Source organism: Marmota marmota, unplaced genomic scaffold (assembly GCF_001458135.2).
Source record: "Marmota marmota marmota unplaced genomic scaffold, marMar, whole genome shotgun sequence".
In the NCBI taxonomy this organism is placed as follows: Eukaryota; Metazoa; Chordata; class Mammalia; order Rodentia; family Sciuridae; genus Marmota; species Marmota marmota.
In genome coordinates this window covers 48,215,299-48,233,823 of record NW_025999990.1, presented here as the reverse complement: position 1 = coordinate 48,233,823, position 18,525 = coordinate 48,215,299, and the positions used below count along the sequence as shown (strand labels likewise).

At 39.2% G+C, this 18,525-nt stretch overlaps 1 protein-coding gene across 28 annotated transcripts in view; it reads left to right on the top strand.

Annotated features, from left to right (window-relative positions):
- The window catches only part of Epb41l3 (erythrocyte membrane protein band 4.1 like 3), a 226,521-nt gene extending 214,561 nt beyond the window's left edge, over positions 1 to 11,960 (top strand). For 11 of the 28 annotated variants that reach the window (XM_048806517.1, XM_048806509.1, XM_048806507.1 and 8 more), the window contains 10 exons: positions 1,924 to 1,998; positions 2,380 to 2,478; positions 3,430 to 4,164; positions 4,685 to 4,807; positions 5,409 to 5,792; positions 7,435 to 7,566; positions 8,368 to 8,466; positions 9,128 to 9,208; positions 9,483 to 9,599; positions 10,816 to 11,960. In XM_048806517.1, coding sequence (XP_048662474.1) covers positions 1,924 to 1,998; positions 2,380 to 2,478; positions 3,430 to 4,164; positions 4,685 to 4,807; positions 5,409 to 5,792; positions 7,435 to 7,566; positions 8,368 to 8,466; positions 9,128 to 9,208; positions 9,483 to 9,593 — 1,839 coding nt within the window. In that variant the 3' untranslated portion in view covers positions 9,594 to 9,599; positions 10,816 to 11,960. The remainder of the gene's footprint in view (positions 1 to 1,923; positions 1,999 to 2,379; positions 2,479 to 3,429; positions 4,165 to 4,684; positions 4,808 to 5,408; positions 5,793 to 7,434; positions 7,567 to 8,367; positions 8,467 to 9,127; positions 9,209 to 9,482; positions 9,600 to 10,815) is intronic. The other 17 variants (XM_048806527.1, XM_048806532.1, XM_048806531.1 and 14 more) reach the window with 7 other exon arrangements.
- The last annotated feature ends 6,565 nt before the right edge of the window (positions 11,961 to 18,525 follow it).

Sequence of the window (18,525 nt, the reverse complement as noted above, 5' to 3'; positions counted from 1 at the left end):
TTTGAACTCACGATCCTCCTCCCTCAGCCTCCTGAGCTGCTGGGGTTACAGGCGTGCACTACTGTGCCCAGCTCCCTAAAATTTATTTGTAGAGACCCTTAATCACCCAAGAGTGAATGACAGTTTTATAAAGATGTGCCAGAAATAGGACCTTGTTTCCCAAGTATAATACAGAGATGAATGTTTAAGAAACTAATGTTATAACAGTTGGGATATACTATCTGATTATTTTCTGAACTCTAATGTTAAATCCTCTTTTAGATTAGCAGCTTCTCTTTATCAGCACTTCAGTTAGTAGTAACTACTCTCTAGTAGCTGAAGTAGTTGGGTTGGAAGGTTGGCCATGTTTAAATGTTAAATCTCAGATCTATATCCCTTTTTGGTATATTGTTTCTGTTGTGGACACACACAGTTCTACATGTAGCCCGTGCTGACATTTCCAATGGTAAGACACACAGACATTTTAAAAATTAGTTTGTTTCAGACAACAGAGTATACCAAAAACCACTTTAGCCACTGGGCATTTTTTTAAAAAAAGCTTTTATCTTGGGAATAGTATGAGGAATAAGATGTAGTTCTGTGATTATAATTAGAGGCCCAGAAATGTTATTCTAAAAAGTACCAGTAGTTTTGACCTTTCCTTCATGTTTCTCATTTCTATTTGAAAAAGAGGCTATGATTGAAAGTTTTAAAAGGAAGGAAGAAAGCATCAGATGATCTACATGTCATGATGCCATATAGCACATTTTATGTTTTCCAATGCCTTCCTTCAAAATTGCAGCAGGACAGAATTTTTTTTTCTCCTTCGAATAATGTTTTTTTATCTCTCATTAGGAAGGGTCATGTGAGTATGGCACTGTCAAAATCTCAGTAGCTCCTGTAGGAAGTAAGTGCCAGATGTTCCACTACAACCTCTTACAGGCAAACCATTCGATGTAGTACTTATCAATACATTAGTAGGTAAACAGGAACTTTAAGTAGTTTCCTAAAATTATATTGTTTATAATGATAAGATTCATTGAAAGAGTTCCATTGTTCTAGAAACTTTGAACATTCTATGATTTGTTTTTAGACTAATTTTCCAAAATACCCTTCAGTTCCTACTCTGTAGAGCTGTACTCTATGCAAAGATAGACTTGGTAGCTACTGTATTGCCACTTGAATTAAAGAAAAAAATCAGGTAGTTTAAGAAATAAAAAGCTAGTGCCTAACATGAAATATTTACTTTAATGTTTCTTAATTCTATAAAGAAAAGTATGATTTAGTCTGCTTAATTTAAGATATTCTTAAATTAACTTCACAATTTATTCACCATGTTATAAAAGTTCAAAAAAAACTTAAATTTTTGTTTATTTATTGAACAACAAAGCAATCAGTCTAAGTCCACCTGAGCTTATTCAAATTGGCAGCTAATGAGCCAACAACCTTGAGTGTATTTCCTTGCTCTACAGCAGGCGCACCTGAGTAAAAATGTGTTTCCTACTTAAATTTTTAAAATTTCTTCCTTTTTTATTTTAAGTACTCACTCATGATTTTGCAAGTAACTAACACAAACACTGTTCAAATGTAAAGAAACCCTTTATTTCCCTCTAGCATATTCTGTCATCATAGAAATGGAAAAATGTTTGAGCCATATGACCATCCAACTTTCATAAAATAATCTACTGCTGTTTGTAAATAATTTTTAACTTTTGAGATGGTATCAGACTATTTCTTACATTAATAACAATGATTTACTTCTTCAGGAAAAACAAATTTATATATATATATATATATATATATATATATATATATAAATATATGGATATATACGTATATATCCATATATATATGGATATACAGTTAAAGGACTCTCTTCCTAACTTGCCTTTTTGGAAATTGTCTACTTCCTCTTCTCCAACCCAACCCCCTTTATTCAAACAGACCAAAGAAGAAAGAGAGATTTCTGAAAAAGTTATATTTTTGCAGCAAGGAAGTGCTCCATTCCTTGAGTCTCAGGTAAAACAAACAAACAAACAAACAAGCAAAAACGATTTTCTAAAGGAACTGTTCTTCAGACTTCAGTGTCATTAAAGTATCTTTAGTTTTTATTTTCCTTTTAAAATTATCTTGTTTCAAACTAAGGTAAGTGTATTATTTTTGCTTAGGCTCTGGGGAAGGGGAAAATAATTTTAATATGTTGGTTATCATTTATGCATCATTTCTTTATGATTTCTAATCCTAGGTGATTACATATTACCCTTGAAGCATTTTGATTGTACTTTCTAGTAATAATCTTACTGAAGTTTGTACTGCCTGTTTTTACCCGTAGAGTGGCGCTAATTTAGATGACTTGATTGACTTTGAAAGTTCTGAACTTGTATTGGTTTTTTCCACTAGCCAAGTGTGATTAAGAAAATACAGGAAGGAGACTCTGCTGATTCTGTGGCTACTTCTCGTCAAATAATTTTCCAGAAAACTGTCCCATCGGCCCTAGAGGTTATTTTTTTCAATTCATTTCATTTAGTATAACACCAACATGTAGATCAAACTGTGGTCATTCTTCTTAAGGCATACTTATTTCTAGATTCAAGTTTCCAGGCTACAATAAGTACAAAAATAAAAAACTTTCTAGTAAACCAAGCTGTTCACCTCCTTCTGGTTTAATTGCTCTTCCCTTTGTCACCTGTTAAACTGGTCAGCTGTTAACCTATCACTTCCTATTCGGTCTCCCTGAATGCAAAGTTTTCTTAACTTTAATCTGCTTTGTTGGAGCTAACATTAAGCAAAGAGGAAGTCAGGCTACTGAGACAGTGAACTTCAGCTGTAATTAAGATCGGGACCCTGAACAGACCTCTCAGGCTTATTTTAAAAAGATCCCAAAGTGTCTGATCAGTGGGGAATGTTTCGTAAGGATGCTGTGAACACAGGTGCGCTCAATATTATTTGAAGGATAAGTGCGGTCATGGATTCCCTTCCCCATATAAGGAAGCACAATCTACAAACGTGGAAAGTGATGTTTACAGAAATTTGTAGAATGTTGGAAAGTTCTTTGTGGAAATTAATGGCATATGAACTTTATTATTGTATTTATTATGAAGAACTTGCACAATAACTTCAATAATGTTATCTAATCTTGAAATACAAAATAATCAAATATGCATCTTGCAGATAGATTCCTTGCAAAATTTACCAAGAAGTTCTGTTCCTGTTAAAGAAATATGAAATTGTAACCATACCCTGCAGGATACATTTCAGGATGAAGGTTAGAGTTAGTTAATTTCAGAGGAAAAGAGATAATAGCCATAATTTTTAGATTAATAACACCGTCCTGGGCAGTCCCATCGCAGACCTATGTGTAGCCCCCGGCCTGATTTTCTTAAAGGGTTCTTATTTTAGAAATGGGATATCATCAGAATTTCTAATTTAGCTTTTATATTTTAAATATAGGGCACAGAGGATTGGGTTATTGTAGACAAAATACCCACTGAGGTAGTTGGTGGTGATTCGAAAAAGATTGTGACTTACAAGGTGGTGACGGTGAGCAGTAGAACTGGTGACATCCCGGCGGACATTCTGAAATCTAGCACTGTTGAAATGCAGAGCTTCGATGATTTGGCCCGAGAATTGCAACTGAAAGAAGAAAACAAACAGAAAATATACACTCTAGGAAAATCCTACGACACCGTCTCTGGAAGAATCGTTACTATGACTGGGAAAACCAAAGATGGGGAGAGAGGAGCGCAGCCCTCCTCGCTAGAGGCCCTTCAGAAAATGGAGAGAGGCGTGTCAGAGTCAGGGAAGGCTGTTTCCATCCTGACAGAATACGAGGTCCTGGAGTCCCTGGCCGATGACAAGTCCAGGCGAGGACCCGAGGTCCAGACGACAAAGCGGAAATTGTCAGAATCCCTGGCTCCCATCAAGGAAGCCGAGTCTCGCCGGCAGAGTCCTGAAGAGGATGACCTCCAGAAGGCTGCAAAGCCAGGGGAGGGTGTGGCCGTCCACCCTCGCCCAGAAAGTGCCCGGTACAGCATAACAGAGCAAGTACCAGATAGTGAGGTCTTAAAAGTGGGACTCTTTGGTCCCCGAAGGAAGAGCCTGTCCGAGTGGAGATATTCCCAGGAACCGGCCTTTACTGTTGCTACTGCTCATTATGTCACCGAGTCGTCCGCGTCCCGAGTGGTGGTAACCAGCAACTCTCATTCGGTTACAGTTTAAGATTCCAGCATGATGTTATTTGAAGCAGTACCCTTCCACCCCAAACCTTTCCGTTTCTCTTGCTGCTTGGCTTTATGTTGAGAGCAGCCAACCCAGCTTTATGATTTTTTTTCATGGTTGAGTCAATACCGCAGTCTAAAGTCAGCATTAAAACACTTTTCTGTTTTATTTCCAGCTGCCCGTTCCCAAGATTTGATAGCGCTGCTGTGGCTTGCAATGAAGGAGAAAAAAAAAATCTGCTTAAATCAGCACTACCCTGTTCCTAATAACTCTCTGCTTTACCAAACAACAGCTCATGGTCACCCCACTTTGCTATTTTATTTCCCATTCTTTTCTGTTTCCACAGTCCGTATCTTGGATTCCTTCATTTCTCCTTTCTTTTTTTTTCCTCTGCCTACAATTTTGTCTAACAAGCTGTGAATGTGTATGTGGCTAAGTATGTGTCTGTCTCTTGTGCTTGACTCTGTCCATTTCTTTGTCCTCTCAGACTAAGCAGACTTCTGGTGAAAAGCTCATGGATGGCTCTGAAATCTTCAGTTTATTAGAGTCTGCGCGAAAACCAACAGAATTCATAGGAGGGGTTACTTCTACTTCTCAAAGCTGGGTGCAGGTGGCCATTTGCTTCCATCCTGGGGTTTCTGAATGTTCTCATCTGCCTTGCTCTGTGCCTTTGGGGGGCGGGTTGTGTGTTCGTGTTTTGCATTCAACATTCCAAGGTGTCTTCCGTGATTGTCCTTTGTGCCTGCTTGGTCATATGCCTTTCGTTCCATGTCAAGAATACACCTCACATATTCCAGAGGCAATCACATTGAGAAATTGTAATAGCATTTAATTTGTAGAAGCATTTTATCTCATCTGTTGGGTCTGAGAAAAACAGCCAGAACCAATGCAAATGTGCTATGATGCTTCTGTTCATTGTTTTTCACTTGCATATTTTATTCTGTTTTCTTTTGTGGATGCTGTGGAGTAGCAGCATAGGCTCCAGTGTGTATGTTTAGCAGGAGGCATGCAGCAAAGCTTCTGGTGGGAGGAATGGAAGCTAATATATAATTTCTATCAGTGTTTCTGATTATAAGCAACTGATGCTGGCTTTAATCATTGTAGTGAGTGGCGGCTTTCATTTTTCTTTTTTTTTTTAATTTTTATTTTTGTTTCTTTGACCTTTGGACTTAAGGAAAATCACTCTGATGCCACACTGTTTTCCCATACAGAAAGTGGAAACCAAGATCGAGTCCAGTGAAACAGAGACAGAAACCACCCCACACCCCCAGCCACTCAGCACTGAGAAGGTGGTGCAGGAAACTCTGTTGGTGGAGGAGAGGCGTGTGATGAACGTGCACGCGAGTGGGGATGCTTCTTACACAGCTGGGGAAGATGCAGATGCTGCAGCGCAGCCCATACCTACTGAAGCAGTCAGTGTGAAAGAGAAGGAAGGCTCTGCTGTGACGGAGGGGTCCAAAGAGGAAAGACAGGAAGAGTCTGCTAAGGCTGGATCTGAGCAAGAAGAAACAGCCCATGCTTCCCAGGAGCAAGAAGAGGAGCAGGGTGCAGCCACCCAGGTTTCTGAAACTTCAGAACAAAAACCTCATTTTGAGGTAACTAGTAGCTGTCGTTACTCTGAACACTAAACTGATAATGTAGTGCCCTGAAATTTTGATCAGCATACAGATGGAGCTAAGTTCAATCTCCTGCCTTTCCCATGTGGTTTGTTTAGCCTGGTTCCTTTTCATATGGCAATTAGGGGCCTTCATGCTGGTTTTCAGCTTTGGGGTCATTTACAGACATATCTATTGGTTGTTAATAATGCATAGCTCCAGGAAGTGGTTTCTGTCATTGAAAGTCTAATTGGCAGCCAATCTGGAGAAAGCATCGTGAGCCAGGATATTAGAAATTCTGATAGTCTTATTCCTGAGTAGTGTACTTATCCAGAAGGACCAAAGACTATGCCTTTCCATTCTCCAAGTGTCAAGACTTAGTTCTTTTTTTTTTTTTTTTTGTATTTTTCTTTTTATACATGACAGTAGAATGTATTTTGACATATCATATGTACATGGAATATAACTTCCCATTATTTTGGTTGTATATGATGTAGAGTTACACTGGTCACGTATTCATATATGAATATAGTAAAGTTATGTCCAATTCATTCTACTGTCTTCCCATTCCCATCCCTTCTCCCTTCCCCCGCCCCTACCCACCCCCTGCTGTCCAATCCAGCAAATCTTCCCTCCTCCCCACAGACCTATTGTGAGTCAGCATCTGCATATCAGAAAGAAAATTTAGCCTTTGGTTTTTTTGAGATTAGCTTATTTCACTTAGCATGATAGTCTCCAGTTCCTCCCATTTACCAACAAAGGTCATAAAGTCATTCTTATGACTGAATAATATTCCATTATGTATATATATTGGTTGTTAATAATGCATAGCATTATTACATATATATATATATATATATATATATATATATATATATATACACACACACACACACACACATATTCTTTATCCATTCATCTGATGAAGGGCACCTAGCTTGGTTCCATAGCTTAACTATTATGAATTGAGCTGCTGTAAACATTGATGTGGCTACATCACTGTAATATGTTGATTTTAAGTCCTTTGGGTATATACCAAGGAGTGGGATGACTGGGTCAAATGGTGGTTCCATTCCAAGTTTTCTGAGGAATTTCCATACTGCTTTCCATCAATTTGCAGTCCCACCAGTAATGTATGAGTATAACTTTTCCCCCACATCCTCCCTAACATTTATTGTTACTTATATTCTTGATCATTGCCATTCTGAGGAATAAGGTGAAATATCAGTGTAGTTTATTCTTTATCCACTTTTAGGAAGATTCACAAAGTATTTGGAGAGTTGATGTCTTAATGCTTTGTTCCTTCTTTTAACAGTGATTAATTTAAAGGCATATTTATGGATGAGTTTAAAAGATTGAAGAGAGAGAACATGAAAACTTTTTTAAAATTCCTTCAAAATCTTTTCTTCACCTCAAACATTCCTTATGAATAATGCTATGGGGTTTTGGGAGATGATTTGACATTTGTCTGTTGTGTGCCTTATTCTTCAGTTTATCCCCGTGTAATGTGTGAACACTGATTTCATGTTAACCTGTGCTTTTATCAAGTACTAAAGTACCAAAGAGGAGAGAAAAACAAAACAAAACAAAGGTGTGTTGGTTCAAACTGTAATAGCCATCTGTTCACTTCCTGTTGGCACAGTCATCAACTGTGAAGATGGAAACCATCAGTTATGGCAGTGTTCCCACAGGAGGAGTAAAGCTAGAAGTTTCTACCAAGGAAGTGCCAGTAGTTCACACAGAAACAAAAACCATCACATATGAATCATCACAGGTAAGACAGTCTCTGAAGGCCAGATCCCTGGCACTTTACATTTTCCTCCTCTTAGGGTTGAGTGCACTTAAGTATAGCTACATAATATTTAATTCATGAGACCTAGAGGATCCTGCAGCCAGACCATCTCTACAGAGAGAAATGCAATAATTGTCATTTTATTACTGATCATAAAGTAGCAAGTGACTTCACCAGGTCTTCATAGATCTTGAAATGGAGAAGGCAGCTCAGAAACCCAGTTTTGTCACTACAGATGAGGGAAAATATGCACTTAATCATCCACTGCATACATTTCAAAGTCCCGGGTTGTTGTTTGTTTGTTTTTAATGCCAGTTAGCTCTAGCTGTGTTCAGCTCCCAGGTTCTGCACAGTGATTGTGAGAGAAGGTCATCCTTCTCCATCTGTTGGGGGGGACCTTCATGGACACTAAAAACTGCAGATGCTCAAGTTGCTTATATAAAATGCTATATCATTTATTCATAAAACATATTCACATACCTCACGCACTTTAACTCATTTCTAGATGCCATAAAATACCTAGTATGGTATAAATGCCCTGTAAAGAGTTGTGCTGTGTTATTTAGGGAATACTGACAAGGAATAAAAATCAGTATGTGTTCAGTACAGCTGCAGTTTTTTACTGAATACTTGCCGTCCTTGGTTGAATCCTCAGATATGAAACACATAGATTCAGAGGGCTGACTATACTTCAGTCATTTTAATGCTTTAAATAACATAGCTAACTCCCAAAGAGGAAATGTAAACACCTGAGGGTGGTATCTGTTCCTGCCCTTGCTTCAGGTGGATCCTGGGGCTGATCTGGAGCCAGGTGTGCTGATGAGCGCACAGACAATCACATCGGAAACCACCAGTACCACCACCACCACGCACATCACCAAAGTAAGTGAGAGCGCAGACCTTGAGAGCTAGGGGATGGTGTTCATGCAGAACTTCTGACAGATTAGTTGATAGTTAATTGACTGTCAGGATGCCCAGGATAGCTGCAGAGGGAGAGTCTCCAATTTTTAGGTTTGTGATGCACTTAGCTCCATAATGATGGAATATTCTTTCCTTTTTTAATGGGGGAGGCGGAGGTGCGGGTACTAGGGCTTGAACTCAGAGACACTCAACCACTGAGCCATCCCCAGCCCTATTTTGTATTTTATTTAGAGACAGGGAGGGTCTTGCTGAGTCACTTAGAATCTCACTATTGAGGCTGGCTTTGAACCCACCATCCTCCTGTCTCAGCTCCCCGAGCCACTGGGATTACAGGCATGCATCCCCCGCACCCAGCAGGAATATTCTTTCTAGTGTCCTGTGCCTAACATTCATTCCAGTTCTGAGCATGGGTAGGTCTTCAAGAAAAACTAGCTAGCCAAACCCAAAGGACTACACTCAATCCTCACTTCTGAAATTAAACATGTTAAATAACTGCTGGAAAATTCTATCTCAGTTGGTGATATTATCTAAAACTCTCACCATTTTCTGCCATTCCCTCTGTGGAATGGGGATCATTCCTGCCAGTAAGCTGATTCACAAAGCTTCTCTTTGTTTCGTTCAGACTGTGAAAGGAGGCATTTCAGAGACGAGAATTGAGAAGCGAATAGTCATCACAGGAGATGCGGACATTGACCATGACCAGGTAGTGTTATGTGAGATGGTAAATCCCATAGCAGAGACACAAAGACAAACATGTTTGCCCTTCAGTTTCCAATGTTATTCTTCTAGTTCAGCATGTACTCTAAAAATCTTTCTGAATTAGCTTTCCTATATATGATTTTTGATTCCTTTTGTAATCATTGTACCTCATTTGTAAATTGTGGATGTAGAATTAGCTCGTAAGTCTACACCTTGCTAGTGATCATGCATGTCCGACTCCTTTCTGTTTTTGCCCTTCTGTGATTTCCTGGGGATAGGCTCTGGCTCAGGCAATTAAAGAGGCCAAAGAGCAGCACCCTGACATGTCAGTGACCAAAGTAGTGGTCCATAAAGAGACAGAGATCACACCAGAAGATGGAGAGGATTGACCAGAGGTAAGAGGTGATGCTCATTCTCTAGGCTTGCCTAGGCTGGCATGTGGCATGGGGCACTTCCCCCTCCTCCTTTGCCTGATCCTCCTCTTCCTATTTTCTCCTCTCACTGGTATTTCGGGGGCTGGTTACCAAGAGGGTGAAGAATTGGTCTGCAGGTGCCAGTTTGTCTTGAGATTTGGAAATTCCATACTTGGGTATGTTTTGCAGCTACTGCCAGTTAGAGGAGAAAGGGAGAGCAGAGTCTGCTTGAGTGGTCTCACCACCATTCCCTTTAAATCCAGGCCCTGCACTCTTTACAGTATCCAAATTTGAAATGTCAAATTCGACTTCACTTCCTGTGTACTCAGAACTAAAGCAGTTTTTGTTCAGAGAGATGCCATTTGTGTGTTCCAGCTACCAGGGAAATTAAATACACCCCTTTCTCCTTTTGATGACCTTGTTTCTTGGTAGCTTGCTCTTTGACTATGCCTACTCATGCTTTGGGGGGTTTTTTGTTTGTTTGTTTGGTTGGTTGGTTCGTTGTTTGATTTCGATTTGTTAATTCAGAACCTGGACACTTTCTTTTTGGGTGTCGGTACATTTCCTGCTTATGTGGGATGACTTTCCCCTTAGTATACTCTTGTCTCAGGAGAAAGCAAAAATGCAGCCTGGTGATCCTGTTTTCCTTCAGAAAGTGCATGCCTTGCTAGCTGCTGTGTGGCCAGCATCATAGCAGACCAACAGTCTCCTGTGTGTGTGCACAGACTTGCCATGCATACTGACCTGCTGTGCAAGAACTCATGGGCCTGTGAGCATCCCTTAGAGGGCTCTGAATGCTGAGTGCAACAGGGAGCTATTTGCACCTGTGCTTAATGGGATAAAACATTGAAGAGACTTCACAAGCTTTGTAACCTCAATTTAAGAAGCATTTAGATGGACAAGCAGCATCTCTTAACACAGAAATATCAAAAATCACTTACTACATTCAAACTAATAATATATTGGGAAGATAGAATGTAAAGGAAAAAAAAGATTTCCTTCAGTAAGCTTTAGCCACTTGGGTATGTTGTCATTATTGAAGAGAAATCATAGTGGCTTGGGATGGAGTGTTATAGTATCTTGTCAAAAAAAAAAAAAAGATTAATTTTAACATCCAAGGTACTTTTCTGTGACCTTGATCTGAGCAAACTTCTCGCGTGTTTTCTGATGGATAACTAATCGAATCTCTTTTCTGCAGGAATAATTTAGCTTGCACATGAATCCAGTCATGCAAACCATTAGGAAAACCAGAGCCTATATGGAGTTCCCTCTTCTAACCCAACTGACTTGTATCTGTCCGTGGAAAATTCCAATCCAGAAGAATTGACCTTGACTATTAATAAAGACACTGGCAGAGAGATCTTCCCATAATAAAGCAATCCGAATCAGCATCACTAAACTGATATTGCATGAAGCAACGATAAAATTACAAAAGAGCAGCATTTTTAATTTTCACAAAAACGTCTCAGTTTCCAGCTCTACCTGCACGTTCCATAACCAACAATATAAACCGTGATCTCATGTAACACACACAAAAAAAAAACAACCCATACCTTTCATAGTTTATTATTATTAAAGTCTCAACAAAACTGCAATTTCCTAGGTGACAAATCTTTTGTTTACAGATAAATGAAGATTACCCTAAAATGCTAGAAGCTGTCTAGGTCCAGTGTGTCGGACTGATCTCAGATTAGATGTGCCAATAACCGAGTTTATTCAGTAAACAACTTGAATCTTGTACTTGTTTCATCTGTTTTTATTATTATCATCCATACACAGTAATGACTCTCTGACCCTCTGGAAATATTTAATGCTTACAATCTTGCTTTGTGTATCTCACTTAATTTGTTAAAAGGTAGTACTGATTTTAGCATATCATTCATGTGATTTCTTTCTTGTTGTTAATATTGTTCACTTCGGTCTGCATTTGATCTGGAAAGCTCCCCAGAGTTCTCCAGCAAGACCCAAATATGTAAATTGTCATTGTTTGGGGGAAGAAAACCTGTGTTTTTGTTAGTTTACAATATTATGAAATTTCACTCCAGGACAACCTGTTGGACTTCTATTGCTTTGTGTTCTTTCTTTGTTTCTTTTTTTCCTTGTATTTTTCCATTGATTTTTTTTTTCTTTGACGTGAAGTGTTTTGTTTCCAAATCTGGTCCATATTTACAATCTAGTTCAGAGCCAAGCCTTAAACTGTACAGAATTTCCACTGTAATTAAAATTATTGAGTGTTTAGTTATAAATAGCCTTCAAAAAGATATATTCTCCACCACACTGTCCACGCATCACAGTCCATGGTGAATGGTGTTTCTGCATAGTGAAATAAAAATGGCAAACGCATCGAAAGCTCTAATTTTTCCATGTTTAATAATTTCAGTATGATGTGTGTTTAGCCCAGAGCTAACATTTGCATGACATCAAAGGCCTCATTCATCCACACTGTAGAGACATCCTGTCTGTACAGGATTAAAAAAAAAAAAAAAAAATGTACATGGTCTACAGTGTGTGGACCCTTGGAAATGGAAATAAAATATGTCTATATAAATACCTGGGTGCCTGCAACAACTTCACAAAGAACATCATAGAATCTCATGTTCAAAGTTTTAATTTTTTTTTTCATAAGGAAAGAGGCTGTATGTTTCTGGGTGCTTTTAATCTACCAAAGGGACATCTCTTTCAGACATCAGCTCCACAGCTGAATAAATCAAACTGCATGCACTGCAAAAGCCTGGACAGCCTGTTCCCGCAGCTCAATCGCGTCAGACTCCTCTTGGGGTGGGGACTAGGGTGAAGTTCCCAGTATTACTGACGTTTCCTACCATCTCATGCATTTACCTTTCTGATTTTAAACAAACAACAAAAAGAAAAACATACTATTAGGTTTGACCTGGCCTTATTTAGAGCAATTTCCTAGCTGGTCCTTATGTTTCACTTGAATTGTGTTTGTAATGAATCAAAAATATGTTTTAAAAAAACTAACACTTCATTTATATGAAAATAGTGTCATCTAAAGGATGCCTACACTGGGTCTGCTTTGTTTGTACCCTTCAAGTTGTACCCATGTCAGCTATTTTAAACCAGACCCAATGTTATCAAGGTGCCCCCATCCTTAGCAATAAGTACTCTTTTTGTTTTTATAAAATTACACATTGCAAAGAAAGTTAGCAGCTTTCTTCTCCTTCTGTATGACACTTTTCAAAATTCTCCAACCTCCACCCATGGCTCAGTACCAAAGCCTTTCCCACATATTTAGGTACTTGTGACAGAAGTACCTCCCTTCTAGTATCAACATCTGATTTTTATTGTTGTATCCCAAATTGCCACAAAATTTGTAGCTGAAAACAAACTACAAACTAACAAACTACTAAGTCCTAGTTTCTATGGATCAGGGATCTGGGTATGGGTTCTCAGGTTTCTCTAAGACTGATCAAGTGTCAGCTAGGGCTGTGTCTCATCCGAGGCCTCAACTGGGGGAAGGACACACTCCTGAGCTCCTCACGTCATTGGCAGAATTCACTTGTGGTTGTAGGATTTGGGAAGCTTCCTGCTTGAAAGCTAGCAATAAGATAAAACACTCTTAGCTTGTGTCTGCTAGCAAGACATCATCTAGTATAACATAACCAAAGGAGTGGCTTCCCATCTCCTTTGCCATAGTCTATTGATAAAACAAAAGTCATGACTTCTTCCCACAGTATCAACAAATATAGTGTGTAAGATTGGATGACACTTACTGAATACTTAAGTAATCTCAGAGTATTTTGTTTAGCCATAACTACCAATGGTATGGAAAGGACCTCAGATATTACACTTTGAAAGAAATTGAAGAATTCTACTTAAGATAACTGTTTGCCTCATTGAAAAGAAAAACATGCTTCTCGATTTTTTCTAAGATTCAGATCCAGGAAATAAGAACGTATGGTTCTTTAAAGGCCATCTTGGTCCAGCCCACTGATAACCTGTACTTTCATGCTAACACCACAAGGATCTATAGAAGCATTAGTTATAGTGGTATCCAGCCTTTAATAAAAACTACATGTTATTTTCTCTAGACTCTCATAAAGTGAATTGCTGTGTCAAATGACTAACCTTCCTTCAGGAGAAATGCTCCCTGCTCTCCACCCACAGAGCTCAGCCTGGGTGTGTGACCTCAGTTTGTGTGGGTGCATCCTACTACTCAGGGTTGGGATTAATGGACAGAGCCTCAGTGATGCCAGGACACACTGCCATAGCAAGAGAAATGAGAGGGCAGTGCTAATAATGTGGGGATTTCATGTCCTTTCACTTTTCTTGGAAGAATTTCTCATCCCCTCCTAGTCTGTTTCTTTGAAGTTTCACAGGACTGCCAGAGCTCACAAGCTTAGGGCTCAGTGAGTTAGATTGTGTACTTTGTAGGGTTGCTCAGCCCAGTTTTGAAAAACAATTACTATAATCCATTTCATTTATTAACTTCTTTCTAGAACATCTGTTGCTCCATTATTTAAATTAGCACCCACCCTAGCTATTTTTTTTAAAAATCATCAGAATCTTGAATTCAAAAGTGTTTCTAACTTACAAAGCAGAGTTATTATATATTACCTTACATCAAATGCTTTCTCATCTTCCTCACTCCGTTAACCAGTGTAGGAAGTGTCTGCCTTGGATTGCCAAAGAGGTGGCCTTGTATTTTTAACAGTCATTTTACCCTTGAAGTAAAATCAAATTGTTCCTTTTTTTTTTTTTAAATACATTTTTGTGGCAGGCCATCGGTGCATGTAAAATTGTGTTCTCAGAAACAACGTTTTGTTTTGACAGATAGTTTCTTATTGTGGCTACTTAACTCTGAGGAAGGGTGATAAAGGGGCTTGGGGCTCCCCCATGAGTGTGATTATTAAATGTGTGTGTGCACCCACACTACCTACCCGTGTTTAATGACATAGAATTTCAGGGACACTAAAGGACGTCTAACTTGATAAGAAGAGGTCAAGTCTACAAACAAATAGAAGTAACTGTATGAAACAATGTATTCAAATGGGTGTCCTTTGCATCTTGTTATACAAGCTAGAGACCTGGGAGGTTTTCACGCCACTGTCTCCCTTGCTCATTTCCCCAGCTTGTCAATTATTTTTCTTCGCTGACTCTTAGGAACCTAACAATGGCACTACCAACAGCCTACCCACCAGTGTCTTGCACATTCCCACCCTGACAATGCTTTAGATCATAGTTTCAGTCTCTTATAATCTAAAATTTAATCCTATCACTCCTGTATTTAAAATGTGTTGGCTTTCCATTGCTTTTAGTATAAAGAAAGGCCTGCATGCTTCAAACATGGTCTGAAGACATGCATGAGCCAACTCTTACCCACTGGCTTTCTAGTTACATATGCAGCAATGTGTCCACTCACCCTGGCTCCTCTCACCTGCCTCAGTCCTGTTTAACTGCAGGAACCATCCCCAGCACTACTCTACTCTGTCCCCAATTTAACTTCAGACCTGAGTTTAATAAAGTTCCCTTTCCTGGTTTTACCATTTGACTCTTTTACATGCTCTCAACACTATCTAATAGAATATGTCACCCAAGTTGTAATTTATACTTATCTTCCCAATTCTTTCAGTGGATCTCTTCTGTATGTCAAGAGTCTTACAGATGGTGGCTCACCTCCAAGCTCAGTTCCTGGATTTTACAGTGGTGCTCAATATTTGCATGCACAAATGAACATACTGATAAAGTTTTCTTTGCTCTGATAAGTTTGAAACATTTTTTTTTTCCTGAATTTTCTCTGAAGCCCAGAAATGGTTATGGAGCTGATGGGAGAAATAGGAAGTGTTTCCATTGAAGGAGTGATTCCCAAAGGAGCACTTCCTATTTCAATCCTCCAATGGAACCATTTTCCATTTCACATCCTCATCAACTCCATGACCATTATCACTGAGACCAACAAGTGATGGTCTCTCCCTAGAGATCTATCTTTAGAAGTGATGGATTGGTTTTAGCTCCCTGATTAGCAATGGTATCATTACCCATGTGATAGTCAGACTCAGATCAGTTGACTTCAGGTTTTGATCTGGTTGTCGTATCAGAAACCTCATATTTGAAAGGGGTCTTAGAAGCTGGCATTTCCCTATGAAATCAGAATTGTAAACTTCACTAGATATACCATTTGTGGACAGTGGAAGTCTTACCATAACATCTCAGACATTAGTCCTTCAGACTGGATATAGTGGAGGAAGAGTTAGTATACAGGCTTAAAACCTTGCAGTTATTTTTGACTGCTTTATTTGCTTCACAGTGTGAAAGAGCCTTCACATCTGACTTTCTTTTCATTCTACTGTAATCCCTCATCATCTGTTTTAGTCGGCTTTTTGTTGTTGGGACCAAAATACCCAACAATAATTACTGAGAGGAGGAAAAGCTTGGCTCACAGTTTTAGAAGTTCAGACCATGGTTAGGCAACTCCATAGCTCAGGGCCTGAGTGAGGCCGACCATGGGGCAGATGGGCAACCAGGAAGCAGCGAGCAAGCTGCACTCACTGAGAACAAACCCAAAGTCACACCCCCAGTGATCTACTTCTGCCAGCCACACCCGACCTGCCTGTAGTTACCACCCAGTTAATCCATATCAGTGGATTAATCCACCAGTGAGGTTACAACTCTCATAATTGATCATTTCACCCCTGACCCTTCTTGCATTGCCTCATACATGAGCTTTTGGGTGACACCTCATAACTAAACCATAACATCATCTCTCATCTGGGCTGTTGCATTATCTCACTGGTCTCTAAATTCTACTCATTCATCAACACACCACCTCTCAATCTTTAGGCTGTTCACTTTCCTAATCATCAAAAAAAGCACCTTCATAGCACAACCAAAAATCCTTCAGTATTAACTCCTCAGTCATTCCCTAAAATTCAATTCTAAATTCTTAAACATGACACTGTGTGTTGTGCTATCTTCCAGCTTTCTATTTTTTTTTTTTCTCCAACATTCCCCAATGTCAACTCTATCCTTCCACCAGCATGACCGGTAGAAGAATGCCCACAGCGGCATTGTTTTAATCAGCTTTTTCGCTGCTGTGACTAAAGGATCTGACCAGAACAACTATAAAGGAGGAAAAGTTAATTTGAAGTCTTAGTCCATAGAAGGCTGGTTTCATTTCTCAGGGCTCCAGATAAGGCTAAACATCATGGCGGAGTGTGTGGCAGAGGGAAGCAGCTCACATCATGGAGATCTAGAAGCAGAGATAATGACTCCACTCACCAGATACAAATATACACCCAAAGCCACACCCCAATTCCCACCTCCTCCAGCCACACCCCACCACTTCAGTTACCACTCAGTTAATCCCTCACAGAAGATTAAATCACTGATTGGGTTAAGACCCTCACAACCTAATCATTTCTCCTCTGAACCTTCTTGCATTGTCTCATGCTTGAGTTCTGGGGGGACACCTCACATCCAAACCATAACAGGCATCTGCACAATAACCAAATGATGGAAACAACCCAAGTGTCCATCAACAGAGGAGTAGATAAATCATAGCAGATACAAATGATGGAATATTATTCAGCCATGAAAATAATGAAGTTATGATAAATGTTACAGCATGGATTACCCTTGAAAACATTATGCTAAGTGAAATAAGCTTGGCACCAAAGGGGAAAAGTATGATATGCTGCCACTTATCTGAGGTACCTAATGTAGACGAATTCATAGAGATGGAAGGTGGAATGGTGGTTGTCAGGGGTGGAGGAGGAGGGAATGGAGAATTATTGCTTAATGGCTATTGAGTCTCTTCTGGATTATTGAAAGGGTTTGGAAATAGATTATGTTAGTGGTTGTACAACATCATGAATGTATTTGATGTCACTGAAGTGTACACTTAAGAATGGTTAAAAATGGCAAATTTCATTTATAGTATTTTTTATTAGAGCACTACAGTTACACATAATAGGGGGGCTCACAGTTATACATAATAGGTGGGCTCATTTTAACAAAATCATGCATGTCTGGAATTTTATTTACTCCATTTTAGTCACCAGTGTCCCCTCATTTCCTTCCTCTTCTCCTTTCTCCCTATTCTCCTTTGTCTACTAATCTTCCATTCATTCATTCATTTTTTTCTTTCTTTCTTTTCTTTTCTTCCTTTCTTTCTTTCTTTCTTTCTTTCTTGGTACTAGGGATTGAACCCAGGGGTGAATAACCACTGAGACACATCCCCACCCCTCTTTTTATATTTTTTTTAAAGACGGGGTCTCACTGAGTTGCTTAGGGCCTTTGTAAGTTGCTGAGGCTGGCTTTGAACTCACCAGAGACTTGGGAGGCTGAGGCCGGAAGATGGTGAGTTCAAAGCCAACCTCAGCTATGTATTTATTTTTTTATTGTGTTTCATACATAGACATGAAGGTAGAATTCACTGTTATTTTGTTAATTTCACTCCAGATTTCCTCCCCTTTCTCATCCCTCCTCCTCCCACTTGATCTCCTTCTTCTACTCCATTATATCTTCCCTTTATTATTATAATATCTAATCCCCTCTTATTCCCCCCATATTTTTCTATAGTATTTACATATGAGAGAAAATATTAAACCCTTGATTTTCTGGGTCTGGCTGATTTCACTTAGCATGTTCAAAGTTCTGGATATTCATTTATCAACAAATGCCATAATTGCATTCTCTTTATGGCTGACATGTTATAGTATATTTTATTACAATGAAAAAAAATACACTGGGCTTCCCAATACACTTTCCCAAAGTCTCCATTATGGAGATCAGAGTTGACCAGCCCTGTCACATACTCATTAGTTCCAACTCTCTTTTTAGTCTGCTCTTCATCATGAGCATATATCTTAAGAAAAGCCTCTACCATGAAAGACAACTCCGAGGAGAAAACAGACAGTGCACAGAATTGAAAAAGAAATAAAACTCT